This window comes from Lissotriton helveticus, chromosome 3_1, assembly GCF_964261635.1.
Source record: "Lissotriton helveticus chromosome 3_1, aLisHel1.1, whole genome shotgun sequence".
Taxonomy (NCBI): Eukaryota; Metazoa; Chordata; class Amphibia; order Caudata; family Salamandridae; genus Lissotriton; species Lissotriton helveticus.
The window spans coordinates 1768890189-1768917964 of record NC_136061.1 but is presented as its reverse complement, the minus strand read 5'-3'; the positions used below and the strand labels follow the sequence as shown (position 1 = coordinate 1768917964).

The 27776-nt window shown below is 46.3% G+C and overlaps 1 protein-coding gene across 1 annotated transcript in view; it reads left to right on the top strand.

Annotated features, from left to right (window-relative positions):
* Window positions 1-3615: 3615 nt before the first annotated feature.
* Window positions 3616-27776, top strand: part of SESN2 (sestrin 2) — a 69739-nt gene continuing 45578 nt past the window's right edge. Inside the window, exon 1 of the mRNA XM_078682602.1 lies at window positions 3616-3799. Coding sequence (XP_078538728.1) covers window positions 3677-3799 — 123 coding nt within the window. The 5' untranslated portion in view covers window positions 3616-3676. The remainder of the gene's footprint in view (window positions 3800-27776) is intronic.

Sequence of the window (27776 nt, the reverse complement as noted above, 5' to 3'; positions counted from 1 at the left end):
CTGCAACAAAGCAGATGTCGATGGCTGGATGGTGCCTGTTTGCACAGGGTGGTCACTCCTTGACCACAAGGGAGATTCTTCAGTCTTCTACGTTGAGTAAGATGTCGAAGGGTCCAGAGTTTCGTTTCTTATGTTTCATCAGGATAATCTGAAGTGCATTGGCACTGCTTCCATTCTTATACCAATCTAGGGGGCTGGATTACCTGCTAGGTCCCCTCCTATGGGTGGGACCCAGGAAGGGGGTGGGTACACCCCTTTCCTTTGATCCAGGCCGCGCTGGGACTGGGGCTGGTGTGCCCCAGAATCGGTTTGACCGGATTATGCAAGGGGCAGCCTTGTGCTCCCCATGCAGTGTCTGGTTTCTTTCAAACCTCCCTGCTACAATCCACTATCTCCTGTCTGGGGTGGTGTGACACCTCCCTGCGACAGGAAACCCTTTGTCCAGGCCCCCTTGGCTGAGTTTCGGTCAGCTTCAGGGGGTCAGACTTGTGTCTGTGGCAGAAGCATCCATTTTGTGGATCTGAGGCTCTTTTAAAAATCAACCGCATTTCAGTAAAGTAACATGTCTTCTCCCTCTAGAGGGGTGGAATGCTATCCCCGTCGCCAGAACTGGCGAGGGGATAGTATTCCAAATCGTATGACACCTTACACGACATGTTTTGATAAAGCCAAACCAAAGTTGCTATATAACCGCGAGGATTATAATGCACTTAATAGTATATGGTATGGCATTATCCTGAAACAGCTTAGGGATATGTTCCCGACGGCTGCAGACAGGCTCAGCTCATGCTAGAGCTCCATCTCACATTAAACCACGCACTCTGCCTCCAGGATTGATAAGGCCTTCCATATGAGTGGCTCACAGGTTGATATGTGTCCAGATATAGGTTTAGATATAGGTATACTATATCTAAGCAAGAGGTGATTACACCACCTTGCCCCAGCTGAGTGATCAGCCAGTTGTGTCAATTTAAGAACCAGCCAGGGGTGGCAAAAGATATGCTGCAGCCCCTGGTAGGCCTTGGTGGCACCTATGCCCTGAGCACCTATAGTGCATGGTACAGGGGCTAACCAGGAGTCCATTTCCAATTGTGGTATGTACCTATAGCACATGTATCAATAATTTGGAGAGAGAACAGCAGGCTGGGGGTCTGATTAGCAGGCCCACAGCCTCAGTAGTCGAAAACCAGTGAAGCAAAAAGCAAAAATTTGGGGTGACCATAGGATAGCAGACCCTACTCTCCTACAGTAATCCATGCCACAGTGACATCTAGGCTAGATTACGCCAACGGCCTCTATCTGGGCTTACCAAAATACCTAATTCATAAACTTCAGTTGGTCCAAAATGCGGCTGCGAGACTGTTAATGAGGATTCCTTTCAAGCACTCAGTCTCTCCGTATCTTCGATCACTTCACTGGCTACCAGTTGCCAGCAGAATTAAATTCAAGGCACTTACGCTGGCCTTCAGATCTCTCTTTGGCTCCTGCCCTAAATACTTGAAAGCTCGGCTCCTGAGATATTCCCAGGCCCGTGCGTTACGCTCCAACCGCCGCGTCCAGCTTGCTGCCCCTCGAGTGAAAAGGGCTCGACTGGGGGGACGTACCTTTTCGGCTAATGTTGTGACATTGTGGAACACATTGCCCCCAGCAATTCAGCAAGCCCCCTCTGAAATCTGCTTCAAGCGGCTACTAAAAACATGGCTCTTCACCCAACCACACTAGGCATCCTCACTTAAGTCCTCTTGGTCAACTGTGCTCTTTTCAGCGCTGGGACACCTCCTTGTGAGGTAGCTGTTCGCGCTTTACAAAATGCAGTATTATTATTATTAGATGCTGTCCGATTGCTGACCGATTCCTGGATGTAAGACTCTAACAACTTTTTACTTGTTTGCTTTGCAGGATTGAAGGATAAGATGAGGGTGTTAGTTAGGGATGTTAGGGGAGAATGAATTTGGAGCTATCGGTCCTTTGCTAAACTTTAACTGTTTTCCTAAAATAAAGCGATTTTCTTGAGCTCTAAATCAAATGATCATTTTGAAATAAAGTTTAAGATTTTACTGAATAAAGATTTACTAATGTATAAATGTCAGACATAAATTGCAGTTTTGCTTTGAATAAAAATTAGATAAATGAAGAAGTAAAAGCTGGTCTTTGATTCTTCCTAAGCCTAATTTTCGTTCTAGCAGATCCATTGCCACTATGGTGGTGTGTCTGAATAATTAAATGTTCGAATAAAACCATGGTAAAATGTTTTAAATCTGAAGGTGTAAATAATAAATAGTTAAATAGGTTATGACGCTCCACCAAATGTTACAGCATTTCTCCATTGCGATTCACCAAAGCCTTGAAGCCAAGTGTAAGTGAACAGGGTAAATGCGCAGTGTTATGGGACCCATTGATGCATGATTTTTGAGTTTCAGGGAAATGTGAGTATTGATTAGAAATGATTTCTGGAACCGCGCTGTAGCAACCCCATGCTGGATCGTCCTCTAATTTATAAGACATATATTTAACCAGATTTGCATATCATTTTATATTTATACATTGATTGTTAACTGCTGCTTACCTGATTTTGCCATTTGTACACCTTTCATTTTTAAATAAACCTTCATGGTTTGATACTAAAATATTTGCTGTCCTCTTTATGGAGTCAAATGTGCTTCACTAATTAGTGAATGTATTGATTTGTTGATCAGGCTCAGATGTGGAGCACCAAAATCATTAGGGGATTTACATTGCTTCCGGTCCATGAAGAGAAGCTCTTTATAGTCTCAGAATTTGTCACTAAGTAAACCACTAACAATGGCATCAGTATGTGCAGACAAAAACAGATGCATTTGGAGCTAAAAAGGCACAGTGATATGCTAGAGTCTAGCATAGTGCTGTAGCGTCCTCCCCAGCCTGGGCATTCGCCAATGACTATCTCACACACAGAGATTAGCATAACAAGACTATATTCTTCTATGGGTAACCGCAAACTCAACATTCTAAACCTGCATTCACTTCACTACTCTCCGATGATGCTTACGTTACAGTTCTATGGACTCCATCAGTAGCTCCAAGGGTGCCACTATTTCAAACACATGTGACACTACAAATAGTTTTTCTTTAAGAAATTAAAAACACATTTCGAAAAGCTCTGAATTTCCATTAACATCTCTATTTTTGTATATTCATGTTGTTCGTGGATTAAAAACAATATTTTAAAGTTTGTGTATGTGCTTGACATATAAGTGTTCCGGATGTTTTATATATTGTTTCAAGCTTCCAACAGCGGTGATTGCTTAGACCGAATCCCGGCTTCTAATAGTAATTCAATGCAGTCCAGAGAAGTCAAAGTTCCGTTGCCATCTAAACCATCTAAAATGTTTTATTAAAAAACACTAGTGGGACAGCGGTTACTGCTGTAATCGTTTGAAATAAGCAATGAAACTACATACCCCATAATTCTCTGGTGCTTCGAGTGGCAAGCATAGACGTCAGAGACTAGGAGGGAGGTTCAAGGTGGCGGCTTCTGTTGTCACAGCATCTGATTGGCGAAGTAAGCTTGCTTCTCTATTTTTGATTGGTGAAAGATCCAGTCACGTCACAATCCCTTCGCAGACGTATAAGCAGCTGTTGCTGCCCAATTATTCGGAGAGTGTCGCCGTCTGAAGTAGAGAGCGGAGCCGGAGACATGGAGCTGCTTCCCAGACGCGTAGGCCCCTTGTTACCCCTTCAGTCCGCCGAGTGCGGCAGTACGCCCAGTCTGCTGTGCAGAGAGTCTGGGGGAGACCAGTATTTCAGAGCTAGGGAGCAGGTAAGATCCCGGGGCGTTTCGCTTATACGAGTTAAACTGACCTTGGGGGGGGGGTCGCTTAGACCAGTTTAATTGAGGATCAGCACCGTCCCACACCCGAGCTGCGCCCAAAACTAAGTCCGTGGGGAGAGTCCAAGACTATTAGCATAGAGCGACACCCCGCTCTCCCGTTAGCTTAACTGGAACAGCACCCAGGCCAAGTCCCCCCCAAGGTCTGGCCTGCCCCCCTCTCCGCCACCAACAGGGTTAACAATTTCCGCATCTTGAAAAGCGTGAATGGCTAGTTTAACTCCCATCCCCCCTACAGAGTAAGGCCCAAGGCTAATTCTCTTCCTTCGGTGGGGGAACAAGACTACCCTCCCCCCGCTTGAGTTGGACACACAACCTCGAAACCTTTCTGAGCCATATACTGCACTCCAGTTAGCCCAATCCTACTTTTGAGCAGCCCTGCTCTGCATAATCCCCGAAGCAATACATTTGACTCCCTTTCTTTGCTCCCGTTTACATTGCTCCCCTGCAACCCTCATCGATTTCCAATGATCCGGACCCTTAGGGCACCCATTCCCTTCATATCAATAAGTGTCATCAACATTAGCCCCAGCTTTAAAGGTGAGACCCCATGCTACCCTTGAAATAAAACTTATCGGGTGTACCCCAAAACCGGCGGTGATGTATAGAGGTGTTTTGAGCGGAGACGGATTGTGAACATTATATTAGTGTTACGCTCTCGGTAACTTTTAGCATTTGGGTTTGCCTTTGGACATTCTCTATTCTTGGGACTGCCCTTTGAATGGGGGCCATAAAATGGGCGTGGTAGTTTTGCGGGCCACGGTGCATTGGCTAATCTGTGAAGAGTTAATTAACCCGGTGCACTTTAGGCATGCAGTAAGTGCATCATATAGGCATAACTGAGTGATCAGTACTTCTGTACAGATACCTAGCATATCTTCACCCTTTCGATTACGTCTGCAGCAGATCAGAGACATCATTTTTCTGCTGAATATATGCCTTTAGTTTGGTGCGTCCAAATCTTCCTAGGTCGTGTGTGGTTTTTTTTTTTTTTTTTTTTTTTTAGTGGGTATTCCAGAAACTTCCGCAGCTTTCCTGACCCGCACGGACATGCCCAGGCAGCCCCTTGGCTTGTGGGGGCGCAGACACTGTTATGACTCCGCCCATTTGTGGCTGGAAAGGCGACTACAGGGCAGAAGGCAGCAGCCGAAGAGTAGTTACTGGTCTCCTTGTGTGTCATGGGAGTGACTTTTCTATTGGACGAACACAACCAGTGAATGCCCTCTTTGCTGGTGATAGCTGTGTGCACTTTTCCCCTACATTGCTCTTATTATAGTCGGGGGAATAAGGAAGTGACCGACAGGAACATAAAACGCCTCAACAAACAGTTATGATTGGCAGACTTGAAGTTTCACTATAAAACCTAGGGAACAAACGCCTAGACGCATAGTAGTACTTAAGAATATTCTGGGTTCCTAAATGTGTGCGTCTGTCTAGGGAAGCACTTAAATTAGAAGATCCCTCTTTCTTTGTTTAGATCACCCTACTTTTTATTGACGATATTATTCTTTTGGAACATTTCAAGCTACGTGGTGTCTATTCTGAGTTGCAGGTCAACGGATAAGCCGGGGATAGTCACAAGATGTCCATTTCATGCTTGTAAATTTGTGTCGTTATGTGGCTTGGGAGGGCCAACTTATGTGGCAGAGTTGAGTAAATTATGCTGCTAGAAAAGACCACCTATGTGACGCAGTACAGCCCATTTTGTGATGGTATTACTTCATTGTTTTGTCATTTTTACACTTTTTGACACGGTCTAGGCATTGGTTGCGCTTAACTAGTACCATTTTAACACTTAAAAATAGCAATAAGCAACAGGTTCCCAGTTAAGCTTTGCAAATGGCCTTCCACTGCACAGCAATGTGCATCACTGTGCTGTTATTACCTTCTGAACGGTTTGATCCAGAAACAAAAAAAGTTGATTAAAATCTATAAATTATACAGTGGATTGTGTGGTAAATCTATAAGTCAATACCCTAGTTAAGGGATGGGCTAACCTGCAAGCTCCACTTTGTATAGGGCTTCGTCCCCAGCTAGCATAATAGGACTGAACAGTAACTGGCGTCTGCAAGGTGCTGCTTACCCTTTTCAAACAGACCAGTAATCATTATTTAGAACTATACTAATAAATGCACATTCACACACAGTACTACACTGCAAACCTGATTTCCAATTTATGACAGTAAAATTAAACTGAAGTGATAAAATATTGTGTATTACTCTACACTGGAAAAGCTGGCCTAACCAACGACACTACAATGTATAGATTTAACCTCATTCTTATGGGATTTTGTGACCTGTGAACTTTAAAAATGCCATGCATATAGCTTTGATGCAGATGTGATTGCCAATATATTGTTACCAATCTTGTTACGGGGTGAAGGGCTAGGCATGGCACCATGGTGACCATATTCAAGTCTAACCTCTTGTAAGACTTCCCCCCTCCCCACACTCAACACAGTGCTCCCTGCTGCAATGTACTTATCTTTACTGAGCACTGATTGGTGAAAGACTGAGACATACATGTCTGGTTCAGGCCTTAGGAGTACACACAGTCCTGAAGCCGACTCTTTCGCCCACAGTGCTGTTAAAAGAATGGCTATCACACTTAAATGGATACCGACCTGCGCATGTCTCCTTTTGGTTATCAGAACCTTTCCCACGTTTACTTCTTACGCTATTCGACCTCATTATTTTACTGTGCTAGCCCTGTACTTCACACAATGACCACTCTGAACTCCCTCAGTCTTTACTTCGACTGGTATGCCTGAATTGACGCGACACTGCATGGGTTTTTCAGTTCACCCCGTTTTCGCTGTGTCATGTGATGCCGGCTTTTCCCCAGATGACGGTGTGAAAAAAAATCTCTTGATACAGAGATGCTGTGGTCATGTCTGTACTCCTATGTAAATACCAGAATAGGTTGTTTTGACGGGGTGTTTTTAGAGCTAGTCCATACCTGCCAATTTTCTCAAACGGGAAAGTCGGTGGTTTTAAAACCAAATCGGGGGAATGTTCTTTTCCCTTTGACTTCTAATGAAGCAGAGGCAGTTTTAGGTGAGAACAGCTAAAATGAAACCATGCTTCAGCCATTTTAGACTTCAAAAATCGTGAGTCTCCTGCCTGAACCGGGTCTGGGTTGTTTGCTAGCCTGGGGCAGCAGGAGGCGACCGGCGCGATTGCATCAACAGGGGGAGTAGTTGCATCGCTGGCCCCGTCGCAGGAGTGACGTCATGGCCTTCTCCCTGCCTTAGGCCCTCCTTCGCCCTCCGCTCCTATTTATAAGTCACTGCCTGCCCCCGCGATCTCCGCAGAGTGAAATCCAATGGCCGTCTTGCATCAGAAACCTGTTTCTGATGCAAGGCAGCCTGTCAGGCCAGCAATAAGGAGGGCATGTCGTGTACAGACGAGATCCGAGGCTGCCACTTAACAGGCACTGTGGACCTTCTGGTCTAGGCCGGCATGCTGGCGAGCCAGGTGGGCGCCCATAGCAACTGTCTATTGACATTTAACGTTGTTCAGGTTCCACCACCATTCTCTAACAGTTAATAGCTAATATAGAAGCGGACATTCATCCGTGGGCCCCTTAAATTCGTACCGTTGGTGATATGGGTAACGTGTCCTCATATTGAGTAACGTAAGCATCGAATAGTGTCGGTTGTGTTGCCTGGGTGTTAAACTTCACTTGGAGGGAGTTCTCGTCAAATGTTGTAATGCGCAGCGTATGTGCCACTGTTTTGTATGCTCGTTATGTAGAGTTTGCCAGTGTCTGTTGAGCGCTAGTGACTGAGATGTGATTGCCCCGGGCAGCTTTTCACTAGGTGCTCCGAGTCCTAAGCTGGAAAATCGCGATAGGGGAATGATAATACGATGGATATTCGAATATAGCATGTCTCAAACTGACTTGTCTACCAGAGCTCTATTCTCCCACAACCCTCGGGTTCGTGACGAGTGCATTGTCTCTATTCAATCTCAGGGGTCCGACAATAAATACATCAAGTGTGTAAATATTGTGTCAATAGTGTTGGCGTTTGGGGTAGTTAATAGAATAGAATATGTATGCTGTATTTCAAGGTAAACGTTCGAGATGCAGTGATCCCAACGTAGTGTTATGACGGAAAAAGTCTAAAAATATATGTAGTACTTCATTTTATAAACCAATTTACCACTTCTTGACTCTGCTCCACGCATAGGACCTCGATCGTTACAGTTTAGCTGCATTCCTAAAGTGTTGGTAGTAGAATGGTGCATTCACCCCATCCCCGGGTTTTTGTTTTCGTGTTGGTATCTGTTTCCAGTAAACTAAGCCCTTGTGGGGAAGGGAAGAACTTGTTCGACCTCGTGCTTGTGCACGTGAATTTTGAGCATTGGAGCCAGAGGCTAAATGTAATCCATTTAATTGTACAATTAATAAGTGGAATTGGAGGCGTATGTGGTTGGGCTGCTGTGTGTCAGGAAGCTGGGTGAATCTCTGTTGCATCAGCTTCCAACCACGCCCCTTCCACTGCTGCCTGTTATGGGAGGGAGTCTGGTAGTTTATTATGAACACTGATTTTTGGGGCTTTGAGTCCTGATGGTTAAAGTAGCATGAAGTGGAGGGTAGGTTGGCGCAATGTAAGAAGTCATGTACTTTGCGGTTAGGGTTTTGGGCTATCGTGAGGTCCCCGCCCATAGAACGCCATTGGGATTTTGAATCTAGTGGTGCCCTGTTCTGTTACTTGCTCGTAGTAATGGGCCCCAGGGAGACACGTTCTTGGTTCGGCTTGGGCATATATTGAAGTTGTTTTCTTCTTTTGCCAGTGCAGTGGTCGATTTTGTTTCGATGGCATTCATGCTGAAATAAGGGGTTCTTGGATTGTTTGCCCTTCATGGAGAACTTAGCATGCCAGTTTTCCGTAACAACAATGACCCGTGCTGGTCACAAACTGCCCAGTGTAGATCAAGGGGCTTCGTGGGGCTGTCGATACGAGTGGTTCACGAGGTGAAAATATCTTGGGCACTGACCTCACAAGGACTTCTGCTCTAACCTTAGTCGCTGTCCTTCGGTGAGTTTGTAGCTGGTACAGGTAAAGGGTACCCCTCCGGCACTCCACCATGTTCCCTTTAGTGGACTCAGAAATGTCAAAGTCCGTTTCATCCTTGTTCGCCTGAACTATCGTCAGGGCAGCCCCATGGTTCTCAAGAGGCTGATCTTTCCGGCACTAGTTTCTCCTTGACCAGGGTTGGTCGTTGATAAGCTTCTGGCCTTAGTTCAAGGGTGCATAGTGTCCATCTTGTCTCCAACTGGTGACTAATAATGTGGACGCCATGCCAGGTGCATGCGCTGTGGACCTGCTTGTGAACACTGACTTGGAAATGTGATCGTGAGGTGGCTGGGCCGGTTCTGCTTCCGAGTCACCCGGGGGCACGTGAAAGCTCGCGTGTTGTCCTTCATCAACTAAATGCAGAAGCATAAAGTTCCAAGGACTTGGCACGGTCTGGCACAGCCCCCTGTGCAGTTCTGCTTCTGCTATATGGAAGTCTTTTCTTGTTCCATTGCCCCCTCACAAACTGTATAATTTTGTTGCAAGGCTCACACGATTCCTCTTCATCGTTGACAGCTTGCTGCTCACAGCCATGACTGATCTAAACTGCAGGCTTAAATCCTGCCGTGACCAACAATTCCGTTTTTCGTGCTTTGGAATGGTGGCATTGGGCCCACACGTTCCTCTTTGCTCTATGGCCCCAGGAATGGAATCGGGCATTTGAACCAAGGTAACCTCACGGCAGACTCTGCGCATGCCCGTCTAGTTGATTCAGCCCACGGGCGAGCTGGGTGATCATTGGCTGGAGTAGCGTCGGCTGTTCGCACTTGTGCGCCCTGTGCCAATCCTGGGCCCTTTATGCCGGGTTGCCAAGTCAGCGGCTTGCCCTGCTGCCAGATGTCAGCGACGAGGCGGCGGCTGGCCAGGGTGCCGACTCAGCAGCCTCGGCACTTATCTTGGCAGCCAGGGTTGTTGGAGGATGGACAAAAGGTCAGACAGGAAGGAAGGTGCATCAAGGAAGGTCTGAGAATGGGGAAGCGGTTGTTCTCGGTCCGTGAATGCCTTCGTGCCTTCATCCTGTCGCATAAGACCATCTCCCAGCCCCCCATGTCTTGTGTGTGGAAATCTTTCTGAAGAGTTATGTCCAAAGCAGCCGAAAAGTCCCGAAACAGTTGCACATTTCATCCCTGCACGGTAGTACGAATAAGGCGGTGCAAGCGGCCATCAAGCCACTAACACTTCTGTTACCTTATGGTAGATGCAGTGCAGGTTATGATGTTTTTGAAGTACTCGGAAGTACAAAAGTGGTAGCCGTCAGTTTGGGCGCACCCAGAGCTTGCGTGTCTTGATGTGTGTTCTTGTCCATCTTAAGCAGAAAGTAGCTGGTAGGTTTGGGGTGCTTAACGGGGTCTATAAATGTGAAGCACCACTGCAAGCGAAAACAGGAGCATCCCACAGCATGTCAACCACATGACTCTCGGAGGACGGAGGGCACTGCCAGCAAGTAGGTATCAATTATCCGTTGCATTCTGGTAGATGCAGTTCAGTGTTTTGAGACTGCTCTCCAGTAGGCAAGTCCTTGCCATCAGCGTGTACGCAGCCAGTACTAGCATTTCGGGGTACGTTTCTTCAACTCTCATTGCCAGCAGTTATTTACCTGTGAGCAGTTGAGAAGACCGTGGACTGCTTGTCATGTGCGGGTCCATCACCATCTCCTTGACAGTTTATTCTTAGCCACTGTGATTCTCTATCCTTCTGCTATCATTCCAAATAACTGACTAACCTATCCACCACTTAAAATGTACTTGCATGTTTTACTATACTAATTCAACACTAATCCTCTATGGGTTCCGGAGTAGCATGCTACTCACCGAAAAAGCGATTTGACGCCTCGTCTGGGGTAGTAAGTGCTATATAAATGCAATTACAATACAACACTCTACTAGCTGCCCTCAGATGGGCCGAAGTCAAGAGACCTTGGGGATTTGTACTGATGTCCCCTGTGGTGATGCCCTTGCCTTCTTTCAAAGATTAGATCCTTCCCCAAGCACCCACTGGAGATAACGGTGCCGGAGCAAGGTCGGCTGGATAGTATTTTTCTCTGAGACCTTGTTACAAGAATGCTCTAGTCTTGATTTTAATCTAACCATTCCATGAGGGTTCAAGATCCTTTGGCGTGACAGAATAGGAAGAAGTGGTGCAGTATCTATTATTTTCTGTAAGTCCCTTGTTTTAGAGGTAAATGGAGAATGTACTGGAGTCATGTCTGAAATGCTAGTATCTAGTTTGCGTTTGACATCTACCTTTCTTTCCCTGATATTGGTTTATTTTCCTCTTTGCTTGAAGTAGACGTTTGTAGGATTATGCTGCTTGACCTCCCTTAGGCATCATATTCCAGTCAGAGTTGGAAGAGCTCTGTCTGAGACAAAGAGAGAAAGTCTGTACAGAAAGCACGGACGTACTTTAGATCTGTCCTTTTTTTAGGTCACAGCATACTTTGCTAAATACATCTTGGAGACATTCAGGGAGGTTCCCTGGGAATGCGTTTTGCCCCTGGTTTACCATTGGTTTTGTGGCTTATAACTCGCATCATCTGACTTTCTATTTGCAGGCTCAATTTGTTTTAGGCTGTTCAGCTTCAGTTTGTCACTCCCAAGGAGCGAAGCCTTTTCACCTCTCCTTGTATTCTCTCCCAATTTCTCCTTTCAGTAACCAGTTGTGTAAATCTGGTTTTTATCTTGTCACATTTGTTGTGCATTCAGAGACCGAGGTAAAATGTCATGGTCCATCTTCTGAGGGAGCTTGGTGTCACATTTGTTGTGCATTCAGAGACCGAGGTAAAATGTCATGGTCCATCTTCTGAGGGAGCTTGGTGTTTACTTTTCTTTCCCTGACTTCGAAGTGAGAAGATTTGTAACTATCTTGCTGGATACTGGGAGTAAGAGGTTTTTTTCTTTTTCCTTCCACACAACATTTAAATGGACTTTGTTAAGTATTTCAGAATTAGGAAAACCCAAATGGAAACACTTTTTTTGTTAATTCTGAAGTGTTGGAAACAAATACTTTACGATCAAATCCATACACTAGATGATGCCATTTCCACATCTCGTTTGGGCACTATATAGTTTTATTAGTAAAACTGTCTGTGCAAAAGTAAGTCTTTTCAATTGAAAATGTGCAGTCTTTATTTGCAGTGTCCTACCACACCAAGAATAAGCCACTCCATGCCTCTGCACCACTCCACTTTACACCACTCTATGCCACTGCACTCTGCACCTTTAATATTATGCCACTCTAATCTACTCCGCTCTACTCTATCCTGTCCCACTCCGTCATTTCACTTCACTCCCCAAATCTAGTCTACACCATGCTGCACTCTACGCCACACTAAAGCACTGCACGCCACTCACTTTTCACTTGTCTACACTACTCCACTTTATTTTACCCTGCACCACTCCAAGCCTGTATACTGTATGCCACTTGACTCTGCACCACTTTACTCTACACCATTTCACTGCTCTGACACAATCTGCTTTGTGCCACTGAACTCTATGCTGCATTACCTCACTCTACTATGCACCACTCTAATCGGTCGCTGCACTCTCCCACTACAGTCTAGACCTCTCTGCAATACGGCATTCTTTGCCAATGCACTCTGCAGCACTGTAGCCTACACTGCACTCTACTGAGCAACACTAATCAACACCACTTTATTGTATGCCTCTTCGCTCTACACCACAATACTCTGCAACATTCGACACCAGTCCACTCTATGCCTCTCAACTGTATGCCACTCTGCGCGACTCCACTCCACACCAGTAACTTTTAGCCATGCTGATGCACAATATTGCTAAAACACATTGGGATGGATAATAGCTTTGGCTTAGATGAAACCTATTGGCTTTGTCAGTGCAGTTAATTGTTTTGCGAGCCTACCAACGTCCTAGGTAGGGCAGACATCATCCCAGACACCTGTTGATTACATTTTCCATTATCTATAACTCTCCAATGAAAGCAGGAATGGGGATTGCTTGGTCTGACAAGAGTGGAGTAAAACTAACATGGAGGTTGCCCATGCTCTCTACAAACAGCTGAATGTTATTTCATGTGGCATGCTATCTCTTCCCTTTTAGTGGATGCTATTTCTATTCCAATTTCAAATGGGTGACTGAAGTAAAGTAAAGTAAAGTCCACATTTGTAAAGTGCACAATCACCCGTAAGGGTCTCTAGGCGCTGGGGGGCCGTCGGGAAGATTAAGCGAGCTATTGCCCAGAGTCACATGGTGCTGGGCTGACCTGCCGCCGGAGCCGGGGATCGAACCGTGGTCCCCAGATTCCAGCGTCAGTCGCCCTGGCCGCGGCGCCACACCTCTTCCTGAGGAACCTTTTGATTAATGGGGAAGAGGGTTTAACCAGCAACTGATAATAGTTCCCTGTAGAGTTGGGGGGGGGGGGGGGGGGGGAGTTTTTGTCTCAGCAGATGGATGAAAGCATACAATCCAATTCAAGAAGCAGTTTAGAAAGTCAGATGTGATACCCTAAGAAGGTAACGAAGCATGTTTAATATTAGAATAGGCAAAAAAAATTAGTCGGTGAGCCCAGCGATGCATTAACAATTGTTAATAAATTCTGACCATCCTTCTAAATTGCTAACCGGTTTCTCCAGCTCAAACCCTTTAAGATAATTCTCTGAACTGTGGCATGTGCAGCTCTCCATGAGCTGCCTCTGAGTTCTGTGTTAAGACCTCTTAGTCTCACTTATGTCGGAGTTTCCAAACTACTACTGTTGTCCCATCAATATCTTTAAAGAAATGTTCCCTGTCAGTGAAGAACATCTTTCACCTGCTATCTACATATTATTATGGTCTTGTTTACTCCCTGACCCCTTTAGCAAAGGGGTGGTAAAACCTTTGTTGAAAACAAAACTGGGATTAATGACCCTAAACTTCCAACTTTTCACCCAATACCTTTCATGGCCCAAAATGCTGGACAAACATTTGGTGTCCAGGTTGGCAAAATTCTTGGAGAACAAAATGATCATAAATCGGCATCAAGCCGGTTTTTGGTTTAAACTCTGCTCAGAGGTATTGTTGGTAGCAGTTCTTGACTACTAAAAGGACTGTAGAAGAAAGAATCGGTGCAGAGGGGTTCTGCTTTTAGATATTTCTGCAGACTTTGGCACGGTCAGTCATGGATTGTTCGATCAAGTGCCAAAATTTAGCCTGGTTTCTCTCTTCCCTGAAGAACACATCCCAGTCTCACATAGTTAACAATTGGCTCACTAGAGATCATACTGACCTATGGAGGGCTCCAAGGCTTGCTTAATCCCCGGCATCCTTTGAGCAACCTAAGTAGATCATATGGTTTGATTATCTTTTCCTATGTTAATGGCAATCACTGCTTCTTAAATTTTATCGAGGGTCAACTAATCCCATCTTCAAGATGGTGCTTTCAGACATGGGTGACCAATAACTTTCTTAAAGCTTAACGAGAACAAGATTGAGATGTTAGTAGTCGATGGTGATGCTGAACGTTGGTTGCCTGAGCCTCCGGAATTGGGCGGCCGCTTCCATCCTGATAACCTGGCAGAGCACAAATGTTTATAGGCTTGCCTAATTATGCTTTAGGAAAACGTCAATGTCTTCAAAATTTGCCTGGCAGAACTGTTAGGAGATAAAATAAATATGAGTATGTCTCAGTAGCTAAAGAAAAAGTGGGCTGGTTGCCCATAGGGGGAAAAAGTATGTTTAACAGCCTAGCTGGCTAACAGGTTCTTTTATGAAACACTTTAGCAAATTCAATAGGTCTGGTCTTTTGAGATTAATGGCTTTGCCAATAATTTTCCGTCATGCTGCACAGCATTGGGGAGAAACATTTGACTTTTTTTTTCTCTGCCTCCTTTTTAGTTACCAGTCTGTTGGTTAGTTAAGTAAAAAAAAAAAAAAAACCACAAATACTTTTGTTTGGAGGGGGTAGGTTGAAAGCAACCCTGGGATGCTGGGGCAGTTGGAAGCTACACAGGGGTGAGACGAAAGCAAAAAACAAAACTGGGAACACTAGTGGGGACGAAGTAATGGATGGGTGGAGCAAACAGGTGTGAAAGAGCAATGTGGAGCAGGCAGAGAAACCCACAGGCGAGAAACCAACTTGGAGAGGGGAGAAGCACACCACAGAGGAGCACTGGGTGTGGGGGGATATGTTTTTCAAGGGAGACAACTGGTAAGCACACATGCTCTGTAGTATGCTTAAACAAAAAGAATAAAGTTGTGCCTGAAAATAAAGTAGTGGAAGAACACCAGTATTGTCAGTGCCCCAGAGGAGGAAAGAAATGCCATACAATCCAGCAAATTAGAAACCAGCAAATAAGTGACAAAACCAACCAATGGTAAGCAATTGATGGGCTGTAAGCCCACCCTAAGCTAGCAATAGGTCTTGCAACAGACAGCACATGCGCACTCTAGTAGGGGAGACCTTTAAAACCAAGCACAGGCAAAGCCAATAGGTCTCGCCTGCGAGAGCTTTTGACTTTGGCGATGTTATGTTGCCATGCTGTACAGCAGCGCAGATTATTATTATTATTATTATTATTATTATTATTATTGGGTCTTGTAGAGCGCGTAGTCACCCGTAAGTATCCCAGCGCTAAGATCCGATCTAACCAGAGGGCGGCTCAAGAGGGAGGGGAGAAAAAAAAAGGGGGGAGGGGGAGATCAGGGGAACAAGTGTGTTTTGAGCCGTTTCCTAAAGCGGAGGTAGTCAGTCAGCAGATGCTTTGGAGTTGGTCAGCCAGGGCTAAAACAATTGTTTTTTGTTTGTTGTAAAGTGCATTAGCAATGGATGGATGATAGTTCTTTTAAAAAAAAAATATTTTTAGCTGCCCTGCACAGCAGACATTCTGCATGGCTAAAAATCATTGCAAAAGACAGCTATGTCTATGTTGTACAGCATGAACAAAAGGCAACGGCAGAGCCGGTAGTCTTAAGGGTGAGACAGATTTAACTTTGCTAATGCTTTTTAGGTTTTGGCAAATCGCCTCTGATTCTGAGCAAATCCATTAATCTCCCCATGAGTGAACAAGAAAAGTGACACATGGCAAAAAGTTCCTGTCCATAAAGAAAGCATTTGTGCCCATGTAGTAATACATTTGGAAGCCGATAACGCCTGTTACAATAAAAGCAGATAACATCTGTTGCAATATGATGTGCTCCACTGTCAGTGATGGTGCCGAATGTGTTACTTGTATATTATATATTGAATAGCCGGATAAAGACCCCCAAATCTGAACTGTTGAACAGGACTTCTGGTTAAAGAGCCGCTCTACCGAAGCATCAAGTGCAGTGCTGCTGACAAGCACCAGAACCTCACCAGAAGTCATGCAGTATATCTGCTGTATGATGAGTAAGTATCGCATACGCAGTGCATTGCTTCAGTATATTCCTGTGACCAGGCACACGTCTCCTGTATGTCCCTCAAACACCTTAGCAATCCATGTGTAATGCCACATAATGCATGTGAGCAGACAGCAGCCCTGGTCCCTACTTGTGCAAGTAAAGCCTGTGTGATCTCTGCGTACTATTGAGCACCTGCTATCTGCCCTGCAAACTAAAGAAATATTGTGCTTAGAAAAGGGTTAGTGTCAGCATATAGCACTGTTTACATTAAAATAACCTTCTAAAACACTTAACATGGGAAAGAGAGAGGATATTTGTTTGAGTAAATGAAATCAGAGGGAAGCAGAGCCTGAAAGACAACCACAGGAGAAAGGGCCATGAGACTCTTTCCAGCGACAGCCTGTCCCCTTGAGATAAAATGAGAGCCTTTGAGAAGGCGAGACATGCAGATAATAATGGGCTGTAGCAAACCAAAGTCACCGTGTATGAAAGAGGAGAGACTGCAAGCTTAAAATACCAGCATTTGCAATGCAATGGGTCTTGCATTTGCGAGATTTTAAGGTATTGGCATTGTAAATGCCTTTTATTTATCTGTTTTGATAACATAAGTAAAAGGCATTGTCATTTACAATGCCAATAGCTCAAACTCTTGTAAATGTGAGAACTATTCAAAGAAGGGGCCGCCGTTGTCCCGGCTGCTCGGAAAGTGAAAATTGCAAAAAACACAGTTGATGGACAGAATGTAGAACAATGTCATACATTCACCCCAGTACAAGGATTTGGGCCTAAATCCATCTTTTTTTGCACTCCACACCACCCTGGGTTAGACACTGGTTATATGCAAATCAGCTCTGACCCTGTGCCTCATGGGAACAGTCCAGTCCGAACTACCAAGCCATGTCTTTCCCAGACCGGAATCAAGCATCCAAGGACCGGTTTCTGGCTATCAGCCTTCATTCCGCCTGGATAGCTTGACTCCAGTGGTGTGGAGAGCCTGGGACTCACGTCTGAGCATACCCAGCCCACTCGGGGTGAAAATTGCAAAAAACACAGTTGATGGACAGAATGTAGAACAATGTCATATCGGAAAGTGAAAGCACGCATGGCCCGCTGAATGTTGCAGGCAAGCATGTCGTGCCTGCAGTAGAAGAAACTCCTTAAAGAAAATGGTGCTTATACTGAGTAACAATCAAAGTAAAAGGGCCAGTCCTCTTGGGAGGTTACAAATGAAGACCAGGCTGTACTAAGGAAGGACTAACTGGCCCATTAACAAATCAGAATCCAGCATTTACGAAGGGCATTTACACAAGCCAATGACCAATATGGGTGGCGAGTGGGCTGGGCTTCAAATCCATACTCTAATACTGCATGCCTTGCAGAGCAGCGCATGCGCTGTCCAGGCTCGACCTAAAACCGCTCTAGGAAGGAGCTGCAGGCCATGTGAGGGGGAAGAAATAGTACCTGAATCGCAACACGAGCAGCGGACAGGCACTGGTTCCTGCTTCACTGAAAGGGTTGGGACTGATGTTTGGCTATTACGGGCAAATTAAGGAGGCTACAAAGAAGAGGGACACTGCAGACCACATGGTAAGCAATGGACGGGCTCCTTTTTGTCAACAATAGTGTCTTGCAAGGGAGACGTGTGCGCTAGCGCATGCTCTCAGGCGTGACCCTAAAAAAAAAAAAATCTTCAGATCCGATTTACTTCTCAGTTATGTGAGATCTGATCAAGCACATACTGTTCTATTGGGTACAGTGCCTCAGAGTAACAAAATAGATAATGTGAGCAGGTCCTTTCGAGCAGCAGCAGAGCCCGGAATCTGGAATGAACTTCTCTAAATAGTCCAGCTTTTTTTTTTTTTTTTTTTTTTTTTTTACCTGTCCTTCTGGGTGGTTCTATTTTTGGTTTTACTTTTATTTACCCGAGTATATTGCTAGCGCAGAGATGCGTTGGCAAATCTGCTCTTTATAACTAAAAATGTGCCATAGCCCAGCTTAACTAGTTTGTGATTTATAAATCAATGCGGCTTTAACTTATTGTTAATCGGGTATTGTAGTGAGTTGGGGACGTGGCGTAAGAGTGGAAATAAGAGGGTGCCTTTGTTACTAGAAATGGCATGAGGGATAGGGCTTTTTTTATGCTGCATAATTTCACTTTGTGGTGCAAAACATTTTGTAAAACTTGAAAGCAAATGTATTTTGGGAGAATCTCTATGGTGTACTACATTTTCTCTCTATCCAAAGGTAATTGTGTAGCTGTTGATGCTTGTTCATTCCAGCCCTATGCTGCAGGACCTGCAAAGCTATCCCAACAATTAAGTTTTAGTGCCTGGGTTTGGGTTCAGTGCTACGCAAACAAATGATGGACGGAATGCTGAATAAATCATACATTCACCCCAGTCAAGAGATCTGGGTTAAATCCATCGTTCTTTTGCTCACCATGCCACCCCAGTTTAGACCCAGTCATATGTAAATCAGAATTGACCCTGTGTCTCATGGGAACAGTCCAGACCGAACTGCTAAGCTAGGTCCTCCCTGGACCAGAAACAAGCATCCTGGGACCGGTTCAGGCGTGAATGCGATGGTCAGTAAGTCTTTATTCAGTCGGGTTCCGCTGTGGCTTTTTCAACAAGAATTGTTGAGTCTGTATTTTCTGTGGCTTTTAGGTTTCCATCACAAGCTGCATGTTTGTGGTCTCCTCTTCCTAATACTTGCCCAGTTGAGCAGTAGATTTAACTGGGATTTCTTTAAAAACACTTGTGTTTTGAGCTTTTTTTTTTTAAAGCTTGATTATAAGAGGATGCTAAGTTGGGATTCTTCAGTGTACCGGAGTGGTTAGTTGATGACTGGAAGTGAACAAAGGGAGTGGATGTGCACTGCTGGGAGAAGAGGAGGCTTACTGAGGTAACAGTTAAAGAAGCTGAATCACCAGGTGTAAAAAGCAAGGCCCAAGACCTAGTTTAGGATGTAGAGAACTAGAAGACAAACTGTATTGCCCTGCAGAGGAGAGGTGTTACCCGACGGCACGCTCAAAAGCAAGGCCCTGCCGACTGAATTCTGCTTCAAGTAGTGCTAGTGACAGTGCCTACCATGGAGTGGAAAGGTCTTTGTACCCTAGCAGCAGGGGTGTATAGTAGCTTCAGGGGCGTGTTTGGGGTGTTGACACCACCCCCTAAATATATTTTCTGATAAATGGTTGGGTACACGTGTTCTCAGTCGGGTATGGTGAAGGGTCTGTCGAATTTCACCCGAGATGTTTACATATACACAAACAAAAGCAAGCGCGCACTTTCCCTCTCTCTGTTTTAAAAGTTTTTAAAAATGTTGGCTTTCTTTTACTTAGTAACCCTACCGATCTACATTCCTCTCCCTTTCCGCAGTTCTTAAGCCCCTCGCATGTGCCCTCCTTACTGTATAATATAATGCTAGCGTGAATTTTAGAAAATCTGAAGATGATCGTTCCCAGGTGATGGGCGCTGCATAGGGTTGAGCGCAAAAAATGGAAATCCGGCCATTTGTTAAATGTTTTTTTTTTTTTTTATGGCTTATCTGGGAGAAAGCAGGGCTGATCTGGGAGGGGGTAAGCACAGAGAGGGGAGGTTGCCCCAGGTTCTGCAGTTGCTAGGGCTCTTTCTCCTTCAACTTGATGTTATGGATTTTTTATTATAAGTAACACAGCTGTTTTCTTACCTGAGACAACTTGTGTGTGGTTATTAGTCGCTATCTTTTCGCTATCCCCGAAGGTACATGCTTTTTTATTTACTTTTAAAACGGGTGCTACTTATTTTACCTGCCCTAAACTGGATGTATTTGGGGGGAGGGTAGTCGGTGTTGGGGTCAGTGATCTGATATTGAAGTCTATTGGATGATGGGGGGGTTGGTCTCTTCTGATGCCTAGTGTAATTTAGTGGGGACGTTAAAGGCAAGATTCTTATGTGGCTAGGCGGGGGAGGGGTCGTGTATAGCTTTCTGCTTTAAGGATTAGTTGTGGCTGGCAGCGGCCACTTAAAGCAATCATTCCTCATCCTCGCTTGTAATCAAAATAATACATGCATGTGCGCATACTTAGAGGGGCTCCGAGTTAGTAATTGTCGTCCATTGATCCTTTTAACTGTCAATCTCACCACATCATACAATATGGGGCAATGAGTCACCTTACTTGAGCAAATCGGCTCTTCCTCTATCGCCCTACCAAACAATTAAGATCCATAAACTTACACCAATTAGTGGTGACAAGGACTGTTACCTGGGGAGACAGATGTTTTACGAACACTGCAGCCAGACTTTGGAATACTCTTCCGCTGGCGATTATATCTACCCCTTCACTGTTTCAATTCAGAAAACTGTTGAAGACTTGGTTGTTTGACCAGTAATTTTTCCTCTCTACTTTACCACTTTTTGGATTTCGATATTTTCTCCACTGAGACTATAAGTTGAGACACAGTGCCAAGACACCTACGGGTAGAAGTTGCGCTTTACACATTTTTAAAATAAATAAATTATTCTCTGATAGCATTTTGTCTCCTCACATCTGCCTCAAGTGTGCTTTACTGCCAGTGCTGCAGGGACAATATCGTTTTCTTAAATTTTTTTTATATTTTGGGGGGGTTGAAACTATCTCTTTGGGTTACAAGAATTACCTTTTTTATCTGTGCCAATAAGTATCATATTTTCCTCTGCAAATTAAAACTAGAAAGGGGTTATCTTTTCCAAATACCGTGTCTGCTAGGAAGCATCCGTGGTGTTATGCTAAACTCCTATGCAGAGCTTGCTTTATTTTTAAATTAACATGTTTATTGCAAGCATATCGTTAACATTTTTGTTTCTGGTAGTGTATGCTTGCTATAAAAAAAATTGACATGGCACCAGCTTCCCCTCTGCCAGTGCTTGCTTTTTATTTGTGTATATTATGGATGTCTCTTCTCTGACGGGCTCAACATCGAAGTCCACAAAATCAGTTCTATCCCATGCAGTTACCTCCTAATGCGTTTATAGGTCTCTCCCACAGACCTAATGTGGACAGTACCAATATGTACACTGTTTACACTGGGGCGCCGTAGTATTATGGGACTTATATCGTCCACAAAAAGCACCGGCCAAGCACAAGTTGAGACCGGTTTGTTGGCTTTGCTCGTTTTATGTAGCTCTTCTGCCTGGAGCTGTGGTAGCCGACGTTGCCAGGGTGCAGATCAGTGGCAGTGGGCGGCTGACTGTCCTGCGAAGCATGCTGTGGCTGTAGGTATCGCAGGTCACGGAGAGGCTGCATAAACCGCTAGACTGTCACCTGCCGTGGCTTCTCGAGTGGACCTGTCTGCGCGTTAATGTAGCCATTGTCATACCACCTTGCGAAACCCACCTACTGTTCTTGTTCCGCCTGGTTCCTTGAAGCTGGCTGTTTAGAGAGCGATAGGTCTCTTTTGTTTTTGGCAGTTTGCAGTTCTGCTGACTAGAGAAATTGCTTTTTTTTGTGTTCCAGAGTTCATTTGTATGCTTTTCTTTTAAATATTTTAAAACTTGATTAACCCCTTCACTAATTAGACTTGTTCTTCCTTACTTTGCATTGGGTACCCGAGTACTTCTCAGTGATGGTGTCCTGTGAAGTCTTTGTGTGGCTCCACCTCATTAAAACCAATGAATGCTTCGGAGCACGGCTGCACATTTAGGGCCGAGGTTTATTGTTCTCCATCTCCTCCCCCACCACCCCACCCTACCCTGGAGGGTTTGAATGCGCATTGTTTGTGTTGAGGAAGGTCACGTGTGCACGCTCTGCAACACCCCACCCCCAAAAGGCACGTGCACATCTCCCAGATGGCTGCTGCTTTGATACAGGCCGACACTTCCTGCCGTGCGTTCCTTGCCCCCACCCCCGAAAGAATTTGAGATGGCATGTTTGACCTCCGACCTTGCTTATCCATCCCAGTCATCTTCTGTTCTTAATTTCAGTTTCCATACCCCTGCACACCAACTGTTTGAAAACCACGCAGGGTATAATTATACTGGGTTAGAATTTGCCACGTCAGTCATGGGTTGATGTGGTCTGGGGAATCTTTTTGGGGGTGGTAATAGGGGAAGGGGGTTATGCCAGGCACCCTTCGAGGCCTAATTGCCTCCTTGTGCTTTCATGTATTTAATTCTGGGTATAATAGTTGAATAATATCGGTTGATACAAGTTGGGTTTTCAGTTTAAGCCTGAATGTTAATCTTGAGGTAGACGAGGCTGTTGGACACAAGTATATTAACTTGTTAATAATTCTTTAAAATGCGCATTCTGTCCTGAGGAACATTTCTCTCTGCCTATGTTAATGGCTGTTCTGCACCTACTGTCCCGTGATTCTACCGTATACACCTATCCAGGCATGTCATTATCTAACCAAACTAGATCATCTTTAGGCGTGTTGATCATTCCTGTGTTGTGTATTTTCTTTGCTCTGCAGTGCTATGTTATGTTAGCAATATTTATTACGCGCACAGATGCTCCAGCAAAGGAGCGTCCTGGCGCCCGACAAGGTAGCAACACAACACAACTGGACCAAACATAAAAAGATCTAAGGGAACAAAAAAGTTTTGACAGCTCGGCGGAAGGAGAGCAAATCCCCGAGGGCACGAATTTCTAAAGGAAGAGAATTCCAGAGAACAGCGGCGCGAACTTGAAAAGAGCGACCGCCGGCACGGCTGCGCTTGAAACTGGGAACAGCTAGTTCTAGGTCCGAAGATCTTAAGGCACGGGCCGGGACATAGCGGGACAAGAGTTTAGAAAGTGCTAGCCATATACATTCAGTTTTTTAGCTACCTTTGAATATGTTGGTCTTTAAATTAGCATGCATGCGCTGTTATGTTTGTGTAGATCATGGCCACTGCTGTCACATTTTTTCACGATTCTTTACTCCCGCTATAATTCAGATGCTCAGTAAGCGCACTGAAGCGCCCAGCACTGGGTGTAGTCGTGCTGTAACTACTACAAGTGGCAGTTTTATATTATGATGGCACATAGAACTCCTTAAATGTACCACTCTAGTACTGGTATTTGCAGACTCTAAACTGTCTCCTGTACTCCCCCAAGTGTTTTTATTAAATTTCTTGTGATTCATTACCTTACTTTTCATTGTTTCTGCCTCTTGGGGCAGTTTATTGAATTTCCTCCGTGATTAGGGTTCCATGCAGACATTGTTTTATGTTCCTAATGTCTGTACGCGGTCAGTATATATTTCAATATCCATTTCTCTAAGCTCAGTGTTACCTGATTTGTGCCCCCTCTGTTTTCCTGTTGTGACCTGCAAGGCAGTTGCTGTTTCCAGTCAGTGAAGACTTTGTGTCTGAGCTTGTGCGTTTTCTGCGTTCCTGTTTGCAGTGGGTATTGTGCACTTTTGAGGTGCAGTGCAAGTGGCCTTTGGGGTTTACCATCTTGCATCTTGTTGCACATACACCTGGAGTATAGCACTCCTGCTTTCAGGCTGGTTCGATGATCAGGGACCGCTCCAGTCTTCCTTGTTTGGGTGGGACTGTGGGATTCAAGGGTGTTACCTATCAGATTGGTGAGACCCAGGCTGTAGACATTTTGGGTCTTTATTTTAATACGTTATCATCTGGACCATCCTTGGTACTGAAGACCAGAGCTGGTCACAGTGGGGGCAAGGAGATCTACTGGTAGAAGCAGTTTTGTATTGTTCATGTTGTAGTTTGTTTTGGTAGTGTAGCTGCTGTCTAGATCCCAATGTTACTGGAGGCTATTAAACCTAGCGATCCTCCGCTTCAACCTGTGTTCGTTGAATATTAGTAGTCATCACAAAACGGCCTCATTGGAGACCTGAAATTTCATCTTTAGACACAACTTAAATGCCCTTCAGGAAACATGGGCTACTCATAACTGCCCTATTGTCGTATTCATCGAATATTGGAAACCAGCTGTAAGGGATTGTAAATATGGACGCCCCAAGGATCTGTCAATTTATATTTCATGCAGTCTAAAGGGTTCAATTGAGTCATTAAACTTCGATGAGGACTGGCTGCTTGGGGTTAAAATGAACTTGTGGAGACAACCGCGATCCCTGCTGCTTAATGTTTATATCAATCCAAGTGCACAAATAAAAATGCTCCCCTAAACAGTCTGCTCAAAACTGTGATCTGGCTGGGGATTTTCCTCACGCAGATGGCTTGCTCAATGGGGACCTTAACACCAACCTTGTCCAGGGAAACCCAGTGTAATTTGGAGGTCTTCTACCACTCCTTCCGCCGGCATTGAAGGACCAGTTTAAACCCCCAACTCAACCACATTGTGGTTTAGGGGAGCTCTGTGTGTTGCAACTTTATAGCGCTGGTTTCATCGTAATGAATGGTAGGTCCGCACAGGACATTCCCCCGAATTGGACATGGACAAATGGTTGAACGTACTCTTACCTAGACTACACCATCTGTAACTCAGCCTTGTTGTCATACCTGGAAAACGATAGCATCATAGAGCGATCCGAGAGCGACCACCGCCCACAAGTCGTCACCTTAAACCCAGCTCACCACGATCCTTCTCCAACTACTCCCAAGGGAGTCCACTCCAAAAACTTAATACGTTTAAGATGAAATGATGACCTCCGTATTAACATCATGAAGGAATGCTTTTTACTTACATTTGGTGGTTTTCACTCAACAGCCTCTCTCATCGCTGATTGTTCCAACTTCTGTTCTCATTTGTTAAACCTCTTTCCATCACATTTGCACTCCCATGCGGTTTTTCGCAGCACTCAGTTCCCTATTTCAAACCAAACTATGGTGCTAAAGATGATCAGAAACCCCTCCCTACAGGCAATTAGGAAGCACCTTGTCTCTAATGATTGACTGTACGACTACAAAATCTCACAAAAAAACTACAGACAGGCCTACCAAAAGGACAAACAATCCCACTTTGAACAATTCTGGTGTAAGCTTCTCTGGGAAAGCAAAAACCAGAACTCAAGAAAATTTTGGGTGTTAATGAATAGACAAATCAACGGAACAACCAGCCAGGGGAGTGCAAACACCGCAGAGGTAAAATGGGTCACATTTCTGACTTGCCACTTTAGGGCCAATGGAGAAGTGGAACCTACAGCAATGAACAATTCCACACTGATTAAAGATAGCCCTATGGAGTGCCTGGACTGTTCAAGTCGATGCAATATCAATGCGAAAAAAAAATCCATCACCCCAGTAAGGCTGGCTAAAACACTATCAAAAGCAAGACCAGGTGGAGGTCCAGGTCCAAATATTCCTTTCTGGTCAAAACTAGCAACTCTTCGGGGCGTGGCTTGGAGGGCGTCGATGGCGGTCGCAGCTTAGAGGAGCTCCCGCCGGCCCACACGTTATCCGACTGTTATCCTGGCCCCCGAGCCCCGCAAACTACCCTACCTGTGCTGGCAGTGTTCCGGGTGGCACCGAGACCTGTCCGGTGTGCCGCCCCGCTTCTTCAGCTGCTCCGGCGACCCGCACTTGCTGGCGACGAGGTGCGGCCTACTGCCCACGAGTGGAGCCGGGGCCTCGATTTTCGAGACCCGAGACCGTCGGCCGGCGGTTGAGCCGGTCGGGAGAACCCTCACCCAGCAGCATCGGCACCGGAACCCGCGGGGACCGCTGAGAGTGCCTGAATCATCGGAGGCTACCCCTGGGGTGTTCCTGGGACGGTGTGGGGACGCCGCGGCCTGTGTGGACCCCGGGAGACCGGGGCCTCGAGTTTTGCGACCCCGGGCCGGTCCGTGTCTGTGCGACCGGGGGTCGCGGAAGTTGGCTCCTGGGGTCAGTGCGGCACCTGTTGTGAGCGGTGACCGCTGTCGTCATCCAGGGGGACCCTGAAGGACTGGGTCGCGGATCGCGCCCTACTGCCCGGTGGCCTTGCAATCTCCTCGTAACGTGCGCTCTGAGGCGCGACTCCCCGGGCCTGTTCCCAGGATTGATTGGGGCCGGTGGGACGACGGAGGGAGTCCCCGCTGGATCCTGCCTCGGATACTGGGGCGCTGGAGTGTCCTTGCTGCCTGCCTGGCCCTGGAGACGCCGGGGCCTCGAGTTTGGTGGGCCTTAGCCGGATGGTGCTTTCCCTGGCTCCTGGACCGAGAGGTGGGCTCAGAGCAGATAGAGTCCTAGCGATTTGCATGCCACGTCGGTCTTGGTTGGCCAGAGCTGGTGATACCTGGAGGGACAAGCCTGCTGCCCGGATGGTGCGTGGAGGTCTCCTACGGATAGCCCGAGACGAACTGTGAGTGCCCCCCCCCCCCCCCCTCCTCTGCATTAGCCGCTGCTTTGCGACTCGGGTGGGGTGTGGAGTGGCCGGGCGGTCGACGGGGCTGGACGTCCCCGATTCCTGGAACCTTCCTCTGCGCGTCCCGGCTCATAGGTCCGGGGTAGGGTCCAGTCTGCGATCCTGGAAGCCCTTCCCTAGTGCCGTGACTGTCCTGCCAGGTATTCCCGCTGGGGCTTGCTGCCTGGAGCTGGGCTGCGGTGTTGGTGTGCTGGGGGTGCTCACTGGAGACGGCATTTGAACCCCGACGGAGTTTCCCTGGCCCCCCTGAGTGGCCGTACCTGTTGCATTGCTGTCGACGAGGGGCCCCCCGCTGGGGCAGTGTGGCCATTTTCCTTGCCGCTAACCATGACGAGAGGAGGGGGCGGCACTGGGTCCACCAAGCAAGGGACAATTGATAAATTCACGGGGCCCAGTGGAGGATCCGGGGCCTCCGGTGGTGGCCAGAACGCGGGCCCTGATAATGCGGCCCTGATGGCCGCCATTACGCAGTCCAGAGACATGCTTGATGCCAAGATTGGGGCCGTTGGCGCCGATGTCATGCTGCTGCGTCAAGATCTCCGCAATGCTGTGGCCCGCATCACCGAAACCGAGACTCGGATTACTGGCGTGGAGGACGATGTGGTGGCCCTGAAAAAGAAGGTGGAGGACATGGCCAGGATCCAAAAAGGGCTGGCGCTCCGTGTCGAGGATGCGGAGGGGAGGGCGCGAAGGAATAATCTGCGCTTTGTGGGCTTTCCGGAGGATTGTGAGAAGGGGTCCATGGATTCATTCTTGGCGCACTGGTTGGAGAGCTGGCTTCCCCCGGACGCTTTATCGCGCTGCTTTGTGGTGGAGCGTGCCCATAGAGCCTTGGCGCAGAAACCACCGGCGGGGGAGCGACCGCGTCCGGTCATCGCTAAGATCCTCAATTTTCACGACCGGGATGTGATCCTTAGGGAAGCAAGGGCGAAGGAGGACTTGTCGTTTGAGGGTCACAGGATAATGATCTTTCCGGACTATACCAGGCTGGTGCAGCAGCAGCGCCGATCCTTCCAGGATGCGAAAGCCAAGTTACGTGGACTGAAAATTCAGTATTCGCTGTTGTACCCTGCACGTCTGCGTGTTGTGTTTCATTCCAAGACCCACTTCTTTGACACCCCGGAGGCGGTTTTTCAATGGACAGATGAGACTGTCAGGATCCGTCCGAATGCCCAGCCGGGCCTGAACTCCGGAGCATCGCGTGGGTCATCGCCGGA